General features: G+C 31.5%; 1 protein-coding gene across 1 annotated transcript; it reads left to right on the top strand.

Annotated features, from left to right (window-relative positions):
* The first annotated feature begins 19037 nt into the window (after nt 1-19037).
* LOC143542354 (uncharacterized) lies at nt 19038-21398 on the top strand. The gene is made up of 2 exons (XM_077034959.1): nt 19038-19127; nt 20355-21398. Exons 1-2 carry the CDS (start codon nt 19092-19094, stop codon nt 21213-21215), a joined length of 897 nt encoding a protein of 298 aa, XP_076891074.1. The 5' UTR covers nt 19038-19091; the 3' UTR covers nt 21216-21398.

Raw genomic sequence — 21398 nt, 5'->3', positions numbered from 1 at the left:
TTCCTAGGCGAACACACAATCTAAACTCTGAAGAGAGTGTGAGCCCAGTTAAAACAATATAGTCTGGTCAACAGGGGCGGACCTACATACACTCTTACAGGTTTATGAGAACCCACTGAGTTTTGAACTTTTAATGAAGATTATATATAACAACTCTGTAGTGAACCATACATATAATACCAAGTGAACCCATAAACAACTTGAAGAAGTGTTACAGCGGAAGAATCTTATCCTTTCACACAAGAAACCCGGGTTCGAAACTGTGCAATGGTATTCATTTTGAACTTTTATTTAAATATATTTTTTTTCCTTTTGCATTTCTGTTCTTTTAGAATATTTATTAAAAACTCTTTTTTTTTCCTTTTGCACTGTGTTCTTTTAGAACCTTTATTTAAAACTCTTTTTTTCTTTTGAATTCCATCATCGGCCAATTTACTCAACACATCATTTGCACGGTAATCTCCGTATCAAAGTAAGTAATGATTTTATAGTGTCTTTTGGGTCTGCTCATTCCGTGAGCAAATTGGTTTAGACAAATGGAACAAAACTGTAGTGTAGTTTATCTAGTTCTTGTTGAAGTCAATTAAAGTGTAAAATTTTATTGGTAAAGTGAAAAACAATTGTGACTTAAGTGTCACAAAACTGCAATGCCTCCACCAAGTTGAGAGTATAATGGTTGACATCGAGTTACTTATTTTATTATTTACTCAAAAAAAAAATGTTGGTGTGTATTCAACAAGCAAAACTAAAATGATATTTGGGTGATGTGCAATGTTTTAATATTCAAATAGATTATGTATACATTATCATTATCAGTCTTATAATTATTAAAAATATCTTTCAAGTTCTTTATATTAAACAACAATTATAATGTAAATATCTCAAATATAGCTATCAAATCTTGTTAAGACTCATGTAGCAATGTTAGGTGGTCTTCCTCCATAGAAATTGAGATGGTTCAAAGTGGGACACAGAGAAAAAAAACTTTCCCCAAATAAACTTTTACCTGGAATGAACCCTACAAACAAAATCCAATAATGTTGTTATTGGCCAATTTTCTTGGAATAATATTCCAACAAAAGTCTTTCTCTTTGACCATAGCAAAAGCTTCCTTTTTCCTTTGTTGCCATCCAATGCACCTACTTACACACCAAACACACCCTCCACACAACTGTTTCCCCACTTCACTTTCTAAAATCTAAGTATCATTATATATGTGAATTTACAATTGGGTGTTCATCGGTTCGGTCGATTTTTTTGTCTAAGTATTTTCTTGACCGAAATTGAACCGAACTAAATTAAATGTTGTCAAAATCAATTTTATATTCAGTTCAGTTTTGGTTCGATTTCAAAGTGAAAATCCTAAAGTTTAACAAGACATATAATGCTCATCGGTTCGGATTTCGGGTTTCATATTTCGGCCTCCTCAATTTGTAATAGACTAGATGTTCAATGGGCTATACAAATAAGAAAATCCAAAGCCCAATACATGTAATTAAGGTTCTTCAGCTTTAACCAACTTGTGCATCACAAACTGTACACTATGCTCTATGAGAACTAAGAAATTAAGATATTTTTTATTGGTTTTCCTCTTAACTCTTAAGTCATACCAACATCTAACAATGTTGTGTGCAAGTAGTCAAACCTCAATCTGGGGTAGGCGTAGAAATCATTTGAAGGTGTGATGCATGAGGTTTAAATGTCCCAAATAGTCATCCTTTTTGCATATTACACACAAAAAAGGGAGAAATTGTAGTGTTTTTATTAAACATGTCCCAAATTGTTAAACATAACAATTCAGAAAATGTTACATAGCGTAGAGAGAAACTTAGTTCCCTAAATAACCCTACTATTCAACCATTTATTTATAGTAAGTAATTGGAGGTTACATGTTGATTATTTATATACTCATGTCATTATAGCAGATGTTCTCCTAATAGGCTAATATCATTATACCCTGAGACACGGTGTTCACTTCCGGCTCTTACTCACTACCATACGAGCACCACATCACTTTTCATCCCCGCTATTCAACATGATAATGATCTTCACTTCTCGTTACTCTTCGCTCAATCCTTTATTCATTATTTAAATGAAAATAATATTAAAATATACGAACATTTACATAATAAAAGATATATTATAACTTAAATATCGTGTTTGGGTTATACGATTTTACATGTAGAAGAAATAGTGAAGAGGAGTAACCCGAACTCACCATAAGCCCGTATCAAATAGGCCAACCCGACTCATATAGAAGAAACATGGATCCGATATCAATTAATACCACAATCCGTTGTGGAACCCTCAAAGAGACAAAATAAATATTTTCTCTCAACCAATAAGATAGAGATGCCACCACCTAGTGGAATCAGCCCTTCTCTCCATCACTATAAATACCACGTAATAGAGAGAACCTAAGTTGTGTTTTCATCAAGAAGGTTTTATTGTTGAAAGAATTTGGATATTGTGTCATCCGTATCCGGATTCGGTTATTCAAATATCATCCTATGTTTATTATCCGAATGAAGATACAATTCATAATTCAACTTGACAAATTACAATTAGCTAACCCATTAACTGGACACAGTTAACCCCAAAAAACCTAGGACTATGATGTTTTGTTTTATTAAAAACATATACACTGAAGTAAGAAATCGTATGAAGCCGGTGGGACCTACCATGAGTAGATAACAAAGTGCATGTGCCGTAGGACACGCTTAAGTCGCCAAGTGGCCTTATTACGTCATCATATTCCGCTTGGTGCGTAAAGTCTTCCATCCCCTGTTTTATTCTATTTCTTTTAAAACATTAAAAAAATAATATAGTTTTTATTTTTATGTTAAAGCCGGAAAAGATGTTTTTGATAAGGATGTTTATGGATGGGTGTAATCCAACTTGATTAGATTAATCTAGTTAGATTTGATTAATTAGTGGATCTACACAATTTTAATTACCTTAAGTGACTAGCAAACTAACTAAATTAAAATGCACGCAACATTAATAACATGAAAAAGAAATTTACCTTAGTTATTTTTAGTACGTGACATCCCATGTTGTTGTGTCATTAAGGCTATCCGGTATACCCTTCACTGCTTAGCGGGTATGAAAGTGCTCCCTCCATGCTCCACGCACGCCGCTACCATCGCCATCATCCTTCCTTTCTTAGAGACATTTTTAGCGTGGAATTCTCTATGCATTCGACATTGTACCCCCCCCCCTAATACGAATTAGTTAAGTAGGGTCGGATACAACATTATTCTATGTTCGAGTATCCACTTTCATCAGCATGAAAATATTTCTTATATGAAACGTCTCATTAAGTTCTCATATCCGTAAAACTGCTATCGCATAAAACCGGTCTTTTCATCATGTTTCATCAATAAAACGTTACATTATAGTATTATACTAATGAAATTTAATTCATACGTGAATATGAACTTATATTACTTCAGTATCGTAAAGTTTCGTATCTTTTGTTCTTAGGTTATGAGTTAACGTACTAGTTAATTTTTTCTTTTATCTATTTAATCATAGATATGATGGAGTAATTTTTACGATATACATGTTAGATCGTGTTTTCTACTAAAACTTATTTATTTTAAAAGTTGTTTTCTGTTTACTTATCAATAAATCCGGAAAATATAAACGCCAATGATTAAGACATCTTATTTCAAAGGGAACACAACTCACCAATATTGAGGGGTCTCACGTTGCTCCTTTCGACCTATTTCTATATTTACACTCAAATATAATGATTTTAATAGGTCAAATACAATAAAAATTAACATGTTTTACGGTTTTCGTTGAAGCCACTTAACAACTTTTTATAAATATAAACGGACATATTTCATGTTTTACGGTTTTCGGCGCCGCCACCCCATTTTGAATGGCAAAACCGATCCTACTGAAAACAAAAAACAATACTAGCAGAGTTGCCACTGTGCCCCTGCCACAGCACACCGGCTTAAAGCATCTAAAGAAAGAGGGTTTAGATCTTTTCAGGTTCTCGGCATGGTAACTAGCATAGGCATTAGAGTTCCTTCACGATTTAAGTTCGAGCCACTGCAACGCTTGCGTTCTTTTAACTTTTAACTTGTATTATATAAATTACCAAAGGGCGTTTAGTATAGGAATCAAAGAGTACGATAAGATTTCGTCTTTCCAAGAAGCGCAGGAGTGTAGGTTCAATTCAAATGATTGTAAAAAAATGTAAATTAAAAGTAAATTTAAAGAGTGTACGTGTAAGTTGTCGTTCTAAAACGTATATTGTAAAATTAAAACTAAGGTATGCAATAATCATCTTATTATAACAAAAGAATTGTCCCTACAATATGTTGCAAAGCACTGGTTTATTCACTGTTAACTTGCCAAACCGCGTAAATTTTATTCAGACTACTATGAATTTTATTTTAAACCGACTGATACGGATTTCTCGTTCCATCAACACTCTCCCCGCAAAACGTGAGTTTAGTCTACTAGTTGATAACAAAATGAAGAAAAGATTAATGATGAATGTCATAACTCATAAACATCACTTCATACAAGGGAAACTAACAATCATTCCATTAAGGATCAACCACACCGTGATCTTGTCATAGAAATTAAAAGCTGAATGAAATCGTAAACTGTTGATATCATGGACCATGGAAAATTTGAATTTCATGATGAGATGTTTTAGCTAGGCTTCAAGAATATAGATATACATCTTCTTAGCATTAACTATGATTACAATTGTCTTATAATATAACCATTATTAAAATTAAAATGTTGATACGTATAATAATATAGTAAGATATCTCTCTTATCATCACAAATGAAATTATTGAACTTATCATTAATTCTCATTGACTTCAAACTATATCAAAAGTGGATGAAGTGACATTGTGGAGGAATTGTGGGGGTTCAATTCCTTGCTTGATATGATTAGGGTTGTAAATGAGTCGAACGTCTGGCGAACAGAGAAATCCATTTATATTAGTCATTTTAATTAATGAACGAACACGAACAAAGAGTTTTGTTTGGTAAGGTTACGAAGGAACATGAACAGAGGCCGCATTCATTCAATAGTGTTGGTGAACGTTTGACAATGTGTTCATTAACCTCCGTTTGGTTACGTTCGTTTTATAATTTCACTTATTTGTTGTTTATACTAAATCCCTAATATACAAACATTTTCAAGGTTAAAACCCTAAATCACATGTCAACCGTATGCTACCACGCTACATATCGCCTCGCTTTTCCTCGTCGACTCCTCGCAGATGACACATTCCTCCAGCATACCTCAACTTCCTCCACCAATCCCGCCTTCGTTTGTGTCTGATTTCCTTCGTTTACAATTTCAAAGAGCAGACACGAACGGATATAAACAAGCTCAATTCCTTAACGAACGAACCGTCCGTTTGTCCAACAAAAAGCTTAACGGACAAACATGATTAATGTGTCATTTGGTCCGGTTTGGTTCGTTTACAACCCTATACATATGATCAAACCAACCCTACTAATGTAGAGAACTCTACGTGTACTGTCTTGTACAATCTAGAACCGTATTACATACCATTGTCAAACATATAATGAACCATCATAAATATCATAGCAACACATCATCATATCCTTTAGAATAGGATAATCAAATTAAACAATATAGATTATCTGCTTAGTCAAATTATTTCAAATCAGTCTTGTAACTCATGATATTTGTAACTGAATAATGATCTATTCAACGATGATGATTGTTTGGTCAAATACCCATGAATATGAAACGTAATAAATATGCATAAATGCCTTGTGAACGAGGCAAATTCCGTAGCATACTCATTAAATTTTGGGCTTTTAATGGTCAAGCTACCTTACTAATATATACTTCCCTAATTAATTGTTGAGATTGAACTGTCCCTACAATGTGTATGGTTTTTAAAACTTGGTTCTTTCTAGTATTAAGACTTTTTAAAGTTAAGAACTCGATCACGTGTCTATACTCGTAATGTGTTTGATACTTATCACTGACATATGTTATATAACTTGTAAGATGTTACGAAATGTCCAATTTACTCTTACGTGTGTAGGTTATATAAATAAGCGAGATTTGTTGGTATTTTTTTTAGAATATTAGGAAAGATAAACAAACAAGACATTTGAACATTTTTTTTGTATTTTAAAACTTTTAGGACAGAATAAATAAATGATATATTGTATTCGTGATAAATTGTGTACTGAGTTTCCTTTATGAAGGGCACGTTGTCAAGTCTGGTAATACCGAAATTGGTTTTGTTAAAACGAATGTTAAGTTGTATGTCCCACATGGTGCTTACATATGTGTGAATTGATATGAGGTAACATGAGATGAAGTGTGGAAGCTGTTGTACTTGTAGGCGTATTTAAGGTGGTAGATAGTGATGATAGTGTGAAGATCGAATTATACATGTGGCAATGAACAATTCCGACAAAGATAGAAGAAGTTACGATGGATGAAAGTTGGGATTTTAAATATATATGTTGATTTTTGTTTCTTAATTGTAAAGGAAAAATGGTTATCATAGATATAATAGAGCGTGTAACGTCCTACAACCATAACGATGAAATACGGTTGTTTTAACAAATAATTAGGACTAAATCCATTATTTAAGAAAAATCAAATGAGTTTTTTTTTTTTTTGAAAATTGACTTTCATTAAAAACAAACACAACCAACGACTATCACCAAGACGGAGAAAGACGCTGAAATCCAAAAACCAAAAACAACAATCACGTTACATCAAATAAACACCATATTTTCCAATCCACTACCCCTATCTTAGATCTATTTTTGTACCAAAGAAAACCCAAAGATTTTATATCCGCAACCATTTCTACCACCTTAGTGTTCTTGCCCGAAAAAATCTTTTCATTCCTAGCCCGCCAAATCCTCCAACAAGTAATGATGACAATTCCATGAATAATCAATCTCTTGTTCCCCGTCGCACCACAAACCTTATGCACTTCCACCAAATCATTGACATGAAAAACAAAAGATTTAGGGATGTTGCACCATGAACCAATCGCATTCCAAACGGCCATAGAAATGAAACACCCGGTTAACAAGTGCTCGAGCGATTCCTCATTACTCTCACATAAAGCGCAACTATGATCATCACAATGCAAATGACGTCTAGCTAAAGTCTCCTTGGTTGGAAGACTATCCAGAACAGCCCTCCACATAAAAATCAAATGAGTTAAAACCATCTTTTTAAGTTTTTAAAATCAGATTACATTAATTATGTTAATTATGGTATAATAACTTTATGATGTCCCCTAAAAAAGAAGTTATAATGTAGATAATGAAATATCCTTTTTTTTCTTTTTCTAAATCATGTACTACCAAACCAATTTAAATATTATATCTTTTAAAAATATTAAGCATAATTCTCAAAACCATGATTAGCACAAAATTTATATATAGTCATAGTCGTTAAGACTTAAGACTAACGAAATTTTTAATTCAAATAAGTAATTAATTAAAGCCATCTTATAACCACCAAAAAGTGGTTTGAGAAAGATCGGTACTCAAACCATGACTTGACATCTGGCCACCGGCTAATAATGGAGCACAACTCCTAGTGCCTTTTCTCACTATTTTTTTGCTTTATATACTTTTCCATTAATTAATATACTTTTTTCATTGATCATATTTTTATTTTATATTTTTTTAACAACTAATTTTTATTATGCATCTTTTTTCCCTCTTGTGAGCATTGAGCAATAGATTTTGCTTTGTAACACCAACACTTTTATCATCACACTACGTTTTTGTAATATTCTTTAAACAATAATTTTACACCTAAAAGTCAGATAATCTTAATTTGCAATGATTTTAATTCACATGGTTTTTTTAGAAGAGAAATGTCGTACCATCATACTACTAGGTTTTGGGTAAATGATTTGTAAATAGAAAAAAAAATGTTATGCTTAGGCACACAGGATGGTCTGAGTTGGGGGGGGGGGGAACAAAATTGAATATGAGGTCGAGGTTAATGGTGATAAAGTGGTTGTGAATTGGGAAAAATGGTGTAGAAAAAAACGATGAATTTAGATTGGACTATGAAGGAAACTGAAGAATGAAGAATAATGTGAAGCAAATAGGGGAAGTTAATTGGATTATTAGATGTGGAAAAACGGAACACCGTCCGACAAAAACGAAAAAATGGGAATTAATCGGAAATCGTAGATAGTGGGAGGACGATTCTGTGTGGTCTTAGAATGTCCTTAGGCTTAAGACGAAACTCTCCTCCACCGAAGTAGTTTTTCAACCTCCCAACCATCATTTTCTAATTTTTCACGGCCTTGACAAATTTATGTCTTCCCCTCCTTCCTTTGTCATCCTCAAACACACGCCATCCGATTTCGCCCATTTCCAACGAGCTTCACCTTCACGGTTGCCTCCAACCACTGCCCATCCTGCAAGCAGTCCACGTCGACCACGAGCGTCCAAGGAATGTGTCGTTCAAGATTGTCTTGTATATTAAACTATTAAACATGCAACAGTTGTTATACATCTAGATTTTAGATTTTATTCTTAACTATGATAAATTGTACATTTTGTTTTTTGTTTTATGATTTAAGACTTTGTTTTTTATAGTATTGACTAAAATTTATTTTTCTTACATCAAATCGTCGTGTTTGTGTTACACATGAGCGTATAGTTGTCATTCATCATTTATGTATATTTAACATTATCTAACGAAGACGAATGCTTTAACGTGTATGACAAACGACAGTGGATCATGAGGTCCCAAACATTTTTAAAAGTTTTAGACCATTGGACAAAAGTTATACTTTGTGATACTAAAGAACAAATGCTAGGGCAGTTACATTGTATTCACATTTTGTTTTATAGCTTAAAACTAAATACACATACAAAATCATGAATAAAGTTTAGAAGGCATGTTTTATATCTTGCTACTAAATTGTTTGATACACATACAAAATCATGAATAAAGTTTAGAAGGCATGTTTTATATCTTGCTACTAAATTGTTTGATAGAATGATAGTTGTTATGTTTTCATATTCACACTTATAGAATGTTTTGCTTTTCTAACCCACCGTTTTTTTTTTGTTTCTTTAATTGCTGTCGTTTTGAGTTATCATTGTCAGTTTTTTATTTTTTTTAACAAGGATTTTCACATTAATTTCCGAACTAAAGGTTACCTATTTGTTTGATTTGAAATACACAATGTTTTTTATTAACCATTTTAAAATCAAAAGGGCCACCATCTTGAGGGGTTAAAATGTTTATGTTAAGAACAGACGGTTTCATGTAATGGTGACAATACTAACTAAGATGACATGACATAAAAAAACACATAAATAAAAGGTTTTTAATTCAGTTATATTAGTTTAACAAGCACACCGTTTTTGGTTTAAGATCTTTAACCCATTTAATTGAAGGGTGTGTTCGGACTAATGTTTTTTATTTTAATTAAACAGGTCAAAAATAAAAAAGTATTTATAAAATTGAATCGCCAACCCATGTAACACATTTATTACAAATTATTCACTAACCATTAAACCGTTTACAACACATTTACAACCCTCCAATCTTTTTAAGACCCAACGAACCACTTAAATACGAGTTATTTATAAAATATTATAACACAACTCATGTTTAAATTACACAGTTTTGATTATGTATGGATTAGTATTGATACATTTAACACAAATAAATATCCATGCCATGTTCATGATAATCAATTAATACTCTAACCCAAAATCTTCAACCCAACACCACTGGCAAAAAATATCAATTTTTCATCCGTTCATATTCATATGTAGTTTAATAAACATATCGTGTTTGACTTAACACGTTTAAATAAATATGTATCTCCGTCAACCCGTTTTAAATTAGAATAACAAATAAAAATTTTTTTATAAGATCAAATCATCAACCCAATTAACATGCATTATCACATATTTATAACTTGTTAATACAACATGTTTATAATTTATAACTCACCAATCTCATTTCGACAATTTGATTACCCAACTCTTGTTAGATTACACTTTAAAAAGATTATGTTTTACCTTTTTTTTAATCATGTAAGAGGTCACTAAGGGCCTAAGGTAACTTCTTTTTTGAGTAAAATAATAATAAAATAAAAAAAGGCCGGTCCAGAATCCACATGATTAGGTCTACCGGTAAAGTCGTTACATGTTTTTAGGAAACCAAAGGCACTTAAAAACAGTAAACCGGTTTGCATTTTTTATGACCGGTTTTTCGGTGGCTCCAAGTGATCGTCTCAGTCAACCTATAATTAGTAATTACCAAATATACCCCTACATGGCAATCCTTTGTGCTTCTCTATTTTTCAAAACAATAATAACAAAAAAATATTTAAAGAAAAGGATTTAGTAAAGAATAGTATAGACGGCGGTTTATTATCGGAATAAGAGATGGTAGGTTTGAGTAATTACTCAGTACATTCTACTATTGCGTACGGGTGCATGAGATCGTCTTTTGTTATTGAGTTATCCCGAATAGCATGATTTTATTCGCTGGTTGTTAAAAATGGTTTTTGTCATAATGACTGTTAAAATATAGTTTCTGGAAACTTGGGTGATTAGTGGTTATGGATGCTTTATAAATAATGGTTTGCTTTTGTTATTTTTTAATTAAAAATGTAAAAGTTATATTCAAAAAAATCTACCAGCCTTTGACACCTCATTCTATAATTCGATATATGCATGTCACATTATCTCCATGCGGTAATGTCAAGTTTTCCTTAATTGTTTCATTGGTTTTTCAAATTGGATGAATTATTGATTTTAACCACACATTAATTTGTTCATCATTGTTTATTTGTTTGGCAACATCACTACGAGCTAGTGGCTGTTTTTCTTGTCTCCACTGATTTTTCATGTCAGTACATGTGACTGTACAGTATGTGTGACAAATACCCAAACGAACTATTGACTTTTTATTGTTTAGGTAAATTTGATCCCTAGGTCATATATACTACAAATACAATGAATGCGTTTTTTTTTTAATTATTTGTGCATATATGTGTGTTGTTTGCTTCCGTGCACCACTTTATTCCTAACATGCTTCGGGTAGTTATACATACGTGATACGTATTTACAAAATATATACGGCACAAGTGACTGTAACATGATACATAATTGTATAAGGACATTTTGTATCTATCTTGAAGTTTATTTGTCACAATATGGTGACTTTCTACACTTCTCGCCATTTTCACCGATTATAATAATATACCCTAAATAGTTTTTTTTAGAGTAAACTGTTAAAATCGTTTATGAGTCTGATTACTTTTTATGACTAGTCGAGAATTTTTTTAATTCTAAAGTTACTAAAAGGATTGAAACAAATCATACAAATAAAACATTTTTTTTCATAAATCAAATCATGATTATCTTATGAATTTCACACTAGATTTTTTGCATGTTGCAGGTTGCATGATGACATATATTCGCGTTAAGGGAAATATTAGTTAGGGTCAACTTTTAAAGACAACCTAGGATGTGCAGCATGCATGTTATTCTATTTATTTTGTGTATATTATTTAATTAAAAAGAATAAAGTAATTAAAAAATAACTTAAAGAATAATGTGTGATGTAAGATTAATAACATAAGTCTGCTAAATACAATGTATTAGGAAACCACCTTTCTAAACAAATCCAGCAGGTGTATTTTTAAAAAGGGGATAATTTATATATTTCGAATTTTGTCTTCATATGGAACACAAATGAACCCTAGAAGTTTAAAAACTCATATAAACTAATAATTATATTTTTTTTTATTTGAGAAAATAATTGTAGTGAAATGTTTTTTATTTAACACGATCATGGTGGTAATGAAATAGACTCCACGTATTATCTACGCAAATATTTTATTGTTACATAGTTTTTATCATTCAATATATATATATATATATATCATATATGTTCGTTACAAAAATATAAATTCATACCAATAATCGGATAAGACAATTTAATACGTGAAATTTGATATTCTAATTAGCCAATGTTTTTTTATATAGAGTTTTAACAGGTGCATGTAAGGAGCCATCACAGTTTAGTTTTATGCTGAAAAACAAAGTTGGTACAGATTAACATATATCAAACCTTCAATTTTGATACCGAGAAATAAATTTGTCACGAAACTTCATTTAGTACCGAAGGGTCTTTATCTCCTAAGCTCACTAGGGGTTGTTGCCCTTTGAATCCCACTATTGTTACATTGTGTGTGCTACCTTTGCACCTCAGTTATTCAGTGGCCGGGCTTTGTCCTCATGAACTATTGTAGTAACATCAATAATAATAATAATAATAATAATAATAATAATAGTAATAATAATAATAATAAAACAATAGTCTTGATAAAAAATGCACTACACACTTTTTAACACCTATATTTTATTCCTCAATTGGTGTTAAGTGAATCCCAATTATTCAAAATGTTCTTATAACAATAAAATCACCGAAGTTCACGTCTATGTAAAAGTTATACAACAAGTTATGCATGCTCCCCATGAGACTATTTTTCAAGTATACATAAGTTGATCATGTCACATTTAATAAATCCACTACAAATTTATAAAACTATGTGACAAAACACTAGTCTAAACGTAGGTGCATAAAGATCGAGTTATCTTGAAAAATTACCTTGTTATGTACGCAAATGTGTCATGCACGCAAGTCAATTTTCATCAGAATCTTATTATTAAAGAAAAATAACTACATTTAAACCCATGTTAATTCATATTCATAATTTCTTTCAATAAAAGTGTATGGTATTAAGAAAATTATCATATTAATTTATTATACCTAAATTGTGAAGGTTATCAAGAAAACGTATCATATTAATTTATTTTGTTAACATAACTAACTATATTGTAAACTTTGAACCTTATTTGTGGCAGAAATTATATAAAACAAAATAATAAAAATTAATAATAAACAATATAAAATGAAATAAGAAGAAGACAAATAACCCTTTATTTTTTTGTGAACGGCGTGTCGGAGCATAATAAAATCATTTTTGTTTTGTCCTATACAAAATAATAAAAATTAATAATAAACAATATAAAATGAAATAAGAAGAAGACAAATAACCCTTTATTTTTTTGTGAACGGCGTGTCAGAGCATAATAAAATCATTTTTGTTTTGTCCTATACATTTAACTTATATATTATTATTAACTTAATGGTATTATGCCTCATCCATTGATCTGATGTGGTGTTGCAAAACTAGAATGTGAACGGTTTTTCTTTTTCACCTAAAGATGGTTTGTTTATTATCAAGATTCCATGGCATTATGATACATACATTACCTTAGTTCCACTTTTTATGACTTTTTATATGCTTTATTTTGGGTTTCGAGTTTTGTTCGGTTGAACCTTTATCTTTTGCATGGTGAAAAGTTTATAAAGAGGGAAATAAACAACTAGTTGTATATGTGATCATAGGAATTTGAAGAACTAAAATCAAATAACTAAATGAGAATGTTTGTTTGAACATGCATTAGAATGTAGTTGTAAACTGTGGACCAAATTTCTATTAACAAACCACAAAAAAAGAACAATCAAGTATAGAATAAAATTCTCTGCTGTGTAGCTCAGTTGGTTAAGGAAGCGTGAGACTTGGAACAATAAGTATAGAATAAAAATGCTTACAACGTCTTACAGTCACTCGCTTATACCATCACATTCGGTTGGTCTGATGACTGTAATGCCTAGTAATATGTGTGAATATCTTTTTTGGCATATACATACTTTGAATTCTATGAGCAGTTTTTTAACCAACCATGCAAATCCTTAGCATTTCGAACAAAGCTACTACAAGGGAAAATAAAGTTTTCTATGTTAATCGATCATCTCTAACCATGTCCACTGGGGCATCACCCAAACCCTGCTACACGTTGTCTCATTGGAACTCCATGATATTGGCGTGAAGCTGATTCCATGGAGCTCAACATCAGAATATAACTATTACTGATTGAGTATCTACGTAGCGCCTACTAACTCGGGACAATGTATATTCTTATTTGTTAGATGTAAATTCAATTATAAAACTATGATATAGATGGACTAAAGTTATCAACATCTAGATGTAATAAAATTTTTACTTTTGCAACAAGTGTATTAAAAGTGTGTGAGTAATTTTTAGGTCACTATTAATTCATAGATATCAATGAGTTCCGTGAATTTATAACTACTGTTCATTAAGTGATCTGAAAATTAGTAACATATTTACTAACAAGTATTTTATATTGTATAGTCTTTTTATTCCATTAATAGACATGTTTTGACCTTTTAAAAGTAAAAGAAATATATACAATTATTTATCACGGGAAGGTGTCCTAGTGAACTGCCCAAGAAAACCAACCAGCGGGGCTTGCCCCAATGGCCAAGAACATGATGGATGACCCGGATGTCCCGGGTTCGAATCCTGATTCCGACCGGATTTTACCAGAGCATTAAAACATGTCGTGCATTCGGGCGAGGTGAGCCAACTGGGTTTTACCGGGAACGCCAAGCCAAACTCGGATGCCAGCGTGGATCCCGATCATGTCAACATAGTTGGCATGAGTGGGGTGGTGGGGCGCGACGTGTTCATGCAGTAAGATAAATTAGCTGTGAAAGTCATCATTCGAAAAAAAAACTGCCCAAGAAAACCGAAATAAACCATATATGCATACATATCTTTTATATATATACATATAGGTTTGACTTTTTTACCATTCAACTTTTAAACTATTCTTCTCATATCTAGCTTTATGTGTTAATTAAATCAATAGTATTTACACCCAAACACAAGTGGCACACGGTTTTAAGTTATAGAATCATTGAGATAAGCTAAAATGATTAGGAAAAATTCTAAAATATATAAAACTAATATTTGGAAATTGGTATTAAGCAGAAGATGCTAGGGTCAACTACGCCGGATCGCCGTTCGAGCAGACCCTTAGGCCTTTGTAGAAATATAATACATTATAGACACATATAGGCTTTTGGTTGATATTGAAAACCATATTTTTAACAATATAAATAAAACATAAAGCGATAAAAGATGTGACATGTGTATATGTATAAGTTTTAGTGTGAGGTGTTTGCACCGATTTAAGCAAATGCTAGCTTTGATAGCAATATTGTAAGTAGGGAGTAACATTCTAATGAGTCACGTGCGCCATTTTCACGGAAGGGTATCTGCATAACAAAAATGGAAGGCCGGGTACTTGCATGGTAAAAACACATTACAAGTAAATGAAATGTGTTAAGTTTGATGCTATGGAGTGGACATAACATTATAATTAGTGGTGCATGGAAATTCATTATATAAATCAAAATTGAAAATTTGGATGAGAACTGTATGAGCTAGGCGCATCATTATAATGAGTTAGACGCGCTGATACAATTAAAAATGTCTTATAGCTTATTAGATACACTATTATAATATTGTAATATACTCTATGGAAAAACATTGTTTTTTATATATCAAAATTAAGAGAATAAAATTTTGGAATTTTGGTATGATGAATTTATAAAATTATATTAGTAAGCCATGTAAAGTAAGTTCTTTCATATAAATAATAGAAAACATGAATAATAATAAATCTATGAACTTGTTACAATAGGGAAGTAGCAATCGTAACATAGTATGATGTAGTCGACATGTTTGTAATCTTGATCGAGTTCCCTTTTATAATGTATAGTTAAAGATGAGGTTAAGGTTCTTGAGAGGAACCCAATTTCGGGAGAGAGGAGGCACACAAACTTGTATGTATGTTTGATTAGTTTATGATGTTAATTGTAATCTCTCTTTGTATACACTCAAGGGAAACTCTTTATTAAGGGTAATATGGCTCATCAACAATAACCAAATTAATATATGATAAGGTACAATTAATATTTTGATCTAATACCTTTTAAATGATTATAATGATCAAATATAAATAAATATATATTAATATTTATTCTTACACCCTAATCTAACTCATATATGAATTTCAATTACAAGCTTGTTTGAAACGAGTTCCAGCCTTTGATTGAGCTTAACTTAAACTTGTTTAAACCCGACTCAATACTTGTTTGTAGTCAATGACTAGCTCATTAGACTTGACTCGGTGCCAGTAGGACGAAATGGATTATGTGTGGAGCGAGACGAGACGAGACGGCCGGATTCCTTAAGGAGTGGGATATATGTTTTCCATCAACACTTGTAAATACACGAAAAATAGATTTATCTCAAAATTAATATAAAGAAGAAAACAATCAAAAAGGTGTATTTTGTTTTTTTGGACACAAGTATTAGCGTATTTATTAGCCGGTGTCCGTAAGGTCTTTTTTCGTATCCGTGCATCCAATAAGGTTTTGACACTCAATTGTAACCCCCGGCTGAACCCACCGTCCATGCACCCGGAAGTCTAAAAACCTAAACATTCTTACTACTTATTTTGTTATTATTATTCGAGTTTCCATCATTTTGAAAAATTTGATAACATAATAATAAATAAATAAAACTAACCAAAATATCAAGTTATAAAACCATGAGAAAATATAGGCATGATGTAACATTTTCATGCATTATACATTTATACCTTTTATAAGTTATTTAAAAATTTATTGAAGCTAAATTTTAGCATTTGCAAGCCTAAAATAAGTTAAATAACCATATACATTTTGTAATTGAATTTATCTGTTGTACGTTATAATCTAACAATCATAACATGGTTATACCTTCGCTTTTATATCATAAGTTAAACGATTCGGCCTGTTTCGTGTTGGCTTTATTAATAATATCAATAGTGTAACTTTATTAATGAAACTAAACAAAAATTACTAAATTGTACTTAAGAAACAAGTATTAGGAATCAATTACTCAAACTACTAACTGTTTCACTAGTGTAACTTTATTAATAATCTCAAGTAACTTAATTATTTATTAAAAGAATAAAAATAATATTTGAATGGTAGAAACACAACGGTCTTAACTAGACTTATGTCAAAACAAACCCATCACCAGGGGCGGACCCACGTACATCTGATCGGAGTCCCGAGACACCAATGTTTTTTGAAAATTACTTAAAGACGGTATATTAAATTTTGTATGGACCCTATAAAAATTAATACTTGGAACCCATACTATTAAAACTGAACTGGTCTAGTGGAAAATTTCTTACTTTTTCTTTGAGAGGTTGCAAGTTCAAGCCTCACCATACTATGTTTTTGTTCTTTTTTTTATATATCCTAGTCAATATTAATTATTTAGTTAGGATATTTGTGTTTTTCTTTAGTTTCTCCCATATAGTCATTATCACCCTACAACATATATAATGGCAACATGAGTTTTGCATATTATTTTATTATTTATATTGTGTATGTATATTATAATTAATCATTTATTTGTGTTAAAGTTATTTTTTCAGGTTTTGGTCATGTATGTAAGACTATATATATAGCTTTCTTTTATGTTTTTCGAGTATGAATAAAAATAAGTTAAAAGTCAAATCTAGATCCTTTCTACTTACTCGTTTCCGATGACACCATATTTTCATGTTTTATTATGTTCCTCGTCTCGACCCGACCCGAATAACGAACGACCCGAAAATTTTGTAAACCGAAAAAATTGGGACCCCGGTGACAAAAAATCCTAGGTCCGCCACTGCCCATCACGTGAAATATATATTAAGCTCATGAAATGCCATTACATTGATTATTTAACACCTTGCCGGGAAAGTTTAGGTGCATAGATAAAATAAGAACAAACTATTGAAATTCTGACGTTGAATGCGATCACCCTTGGGTATGGGTTTGATGATGTAACATTGTAACATGTATAACTTAGTATAATACGTCAAGTGTTGGTCACTAATAGACTATCTCTTAGTCGATGCAATATTTTGTAGATACGATCCATATAATACTTCCGTCAAATGTCTTTTTCGCTAAGTAATGTCATTGTGACATTGGTACAAGTATGTGGTCATTTTTTTCCGTCTTCCAAACAACACATAACTAAGACCTTAAACACATTCAAAAATTCCAAGACAAGTGACTACAAATAAGTTTACTATCTAACATGTGTTCTTGCAATATAGTTGAGTACAGATAATATCTCTCTAACTTACATACAACTTTTATCACGACTTATGCCAAAATTGGATTAGCATGGCGTACGTATGGCCAACGACATATGTATAAGATGATTCAAACTTCTCCTCCGTTTATTTTTTTATTTTGCTTTTTTAACATTCGAGTTATCCCGCAATTTGAGTTGTATGTCCCACACCCTATGTTCTTCAACCGCAGCCTATAACATACAATGTACTTAAGTAATAATTTCACAACATATTTAATGCAGAAATGTAGTTTTTTGTTGGGATTAAGACGAAGACAATACATACTTAGTAGTCATCTATCACATTTACCCGACGACCAATAACAAACTTTTCTAATAAATCATGCTATATCGTTGACAATATTAGAATTGAAGCTACATCACGTTTAAAATTCACAATCTTCCAAACCGTATCAATTATACACTAAACTATTAAAGAAAATACATATTAACCATTAAAAAATTCATCATAACTTATCTCAAACTCCCTCTTTAATTGTTATATCCAACTAATTCCAACCTCCAAATTTAACGAATGAAAAACATTTAATTACTTACAAAAATCTTCAAAAGCCTTTTATTGCTTATTGGGCTATTAAAGGCAACTTACCTTTGTAAAATGTAAAAATTAAACTACCTATTTATTGTCCATAACAACCTTTAGAGAGAATCATTTTTGGCAAGAGCCAATCGCTTTTAAAAATTAGAAATTAGTCAATAATCCTCCAAAACTTAAAAAGAATATTAAAAAAATAAATAAATAAAGTGCACCGAAAATTCATTTTTTTAATTTACATATTAAAAAAATAAACTTTTTTTTCCTTTTTTCTTTTTGGCTTGTCTTGTACTCTGACCTTTACTTCTATAAAAGAGTTCACACCTTCTCTCCATAAACTCCCCCTCAAGATTTTTCCTTTATTAATAATATTATTATCATTTCAACACAATCAATACGGAAGAAAGATAAAGATTAAAACAATGGAGGAATTTGCATCATTATGGAGTTATCAAGAGGTGGGTTATAATTCTTATAATGATTCTTTATCTTTTTGCTACTCAATTCTTGAATTTTGCCGCTATTTTTTGCAATCAAGATTGGTTTTTTACTACAGTGTTGAGTGTTCTTATAATGTTTGTTAAAAATTGAGCTCAAAATCCATCTGGGTATGTGTCAATTAAGGTTTTTTATAATGGGTTTTCAAGATTTTTGCTGATCAATTCTTGAATTCTTAAAATCTTGAATTTTGCTGCTATTTTTGGTCATAAAGATTGGTTTTTTTCAGCCATTGTTGAGTGTTCTTATAATGTTTGTTAAAATTGAGTCAGATTTCATCTGGGTATGTGTCAATTAAGTTTTTTTGTAATGGGTTGTCAAGATTTTGGCTGTTTAATACTTGAAACCTTAAAATCTTGAATTTTGCTGCTATTTTTGGTCATAAAGATTGGATTTTTAACCCAATGTTGAGTGTTCTTATAGTGTTTATTAAAAATTTAGCTCAAATCCATCTGGGTATGTGTCAATTAACGATTTTTATAATGGGATATCAAGATTTTTGTTGTTCAATTCTTAAATTCTTGAAATCTTGAATTTTACTGCTATTTTTGGTGATAAAGACTTGTATTTTGAGTCATTGAGTGTTCTTATAATGTCTAAATTCAATTTATAAGTGAGTTTTGGTAAATTTTGGATTTCTTTTTCACTCTGAATTCTGTAGATTTTGTACAAAGTTTTATTTTGATGATGATCATTGTTAAGATCCATGTTCAATCTTTGGTGTCATGAATGTGTGTTAGACTGTTAATTGCTTGTTTTTGTGCAAAAAGTATTATGCAAATTAATTTTTCAAATGTTAATTTTCAGTTTGTACATGTTAATATTTAGTCTGCATGTTTTTACCATTACCATTACCTTTCATGTTAATTAGTCTTCAATCTTCAATAATCTTTAGGTTTTAGAATCCAAGAATCCAACCCTCATTCACACACACACATATACTTTTTCTTTGTCTTTTTTAAATATTTTCCATTTTCCATCAATTTTACTTTGTAGTTAAAAGCAATCTTTTTGCTACTAGAAGTTTTTGTTGATGTTGATTTCTCCTAACCTTATTTTTTTATTAAATAATATTTCATTCTTTTTTATCATAAATGTCACTTTTACCCCCATCAAGATTGTCATTTAGTCATATTTAAGATCAAATTTATTTACATTTTGTAAATATTACTTGTTAATTATTGCAGAATATTGAAGACCTCAAACAAAAGCTTTTATACATAACACTAGAATTAGAAGCAGTAAAAGCAGAAACCAGTGAAGAAATGAAAAGAAACACAGAATCCATTAAACAGTTATTACAGTTACTAAAGATAGCTTGCCAAGAAAGAGATGAAGCAAAAGATCAACTTCAAAAGTTACTAAGCAAGGTTACATCATCAAATAATCAAAAAATGTTCAACACGACAAACGTGTCGGTCCCTAATAGTTTTGAACAAGTTCAACATCATCATCAAGGCCCGTTAATGATGCCCGCTAAGGCCCATTCAAGTGTTACCGAGTCAAACAGTCTTTCCGAAGTGTATAACCATAGCTCGTCTCCTGTTGACTCCTTGTTTGACCCCATTTCGTCTCCTGAATTTTCGAATGCTAACGTTGAAACACCGTTTGTTCAAGATTATAATCAAAAGGTGGATCGGGCTACGTTGGTTATGGAGGGTATGATTAAAGGCAAGACTTTGCCTCAAAAGGGGAATCTACTGCAAGCAGTAGTGGAAGCGGGCCCACTGTTGCAAACCCTGCTTCTGGCGGGCCCGCTTCCCAGGTGGCGGAATCCGCCACCTTTGAATGCATTAAACATCCCACCAATGGTGGTTGTTGCTGATCAAATAGCAACAACCCCAAAACAGGATGTTGGAAATATGAATAAGTTTTTGAAATTGCAACCGTATGCGGAAATGGCATGTGGGAGTTCTTCTCAAATGATGGCTAGCGGCGGCGGTGTTTTGAGTTTTGGTGATGGTGGTTATTATCAAGGTGGGATGATGGCAGCGTGCCCTAGTGGGAGTAATTTAGGGTCAATGGGAAAGAGGCAAAGGTTACATTAAGATGGCAACATTTTAGCTTCCTTTTATTGTAAAGGGTTTTGATATAACTTGGGTGGGTGTTATATGGTCAATTGGTGACATCCTATTTCTAGGATTTTAAACTAATTTATATTTATGTTAATTTCATAGTTTTTCATTAATTGTTATAAGTTATAAAATTCTATATGTATAATCTTCTAAGGA

Source organism: Bidens hawaiensis, unplaced genomic scaffold (genome assembly GCF_021521415.1).
Source record: "Bidens hawaiensis isolate Kalapana, Puna unplaced genomic scaffold, B.hawaiensis_p1.1 tig00012834_1, whole genome shotgun sequence".
Lineage (NCBI taxonomy): Eukaryota > Viridiplantae > Streptophyta > Magnoliopsida > Asterales > Asteraceae > Bidens > Bidens hawaiensis.
The sequence above is the reverse complement of the archived record's forward strand: the minus strand, read 5'-3'. Positions and strand labels throughout refer to the sequence as shown.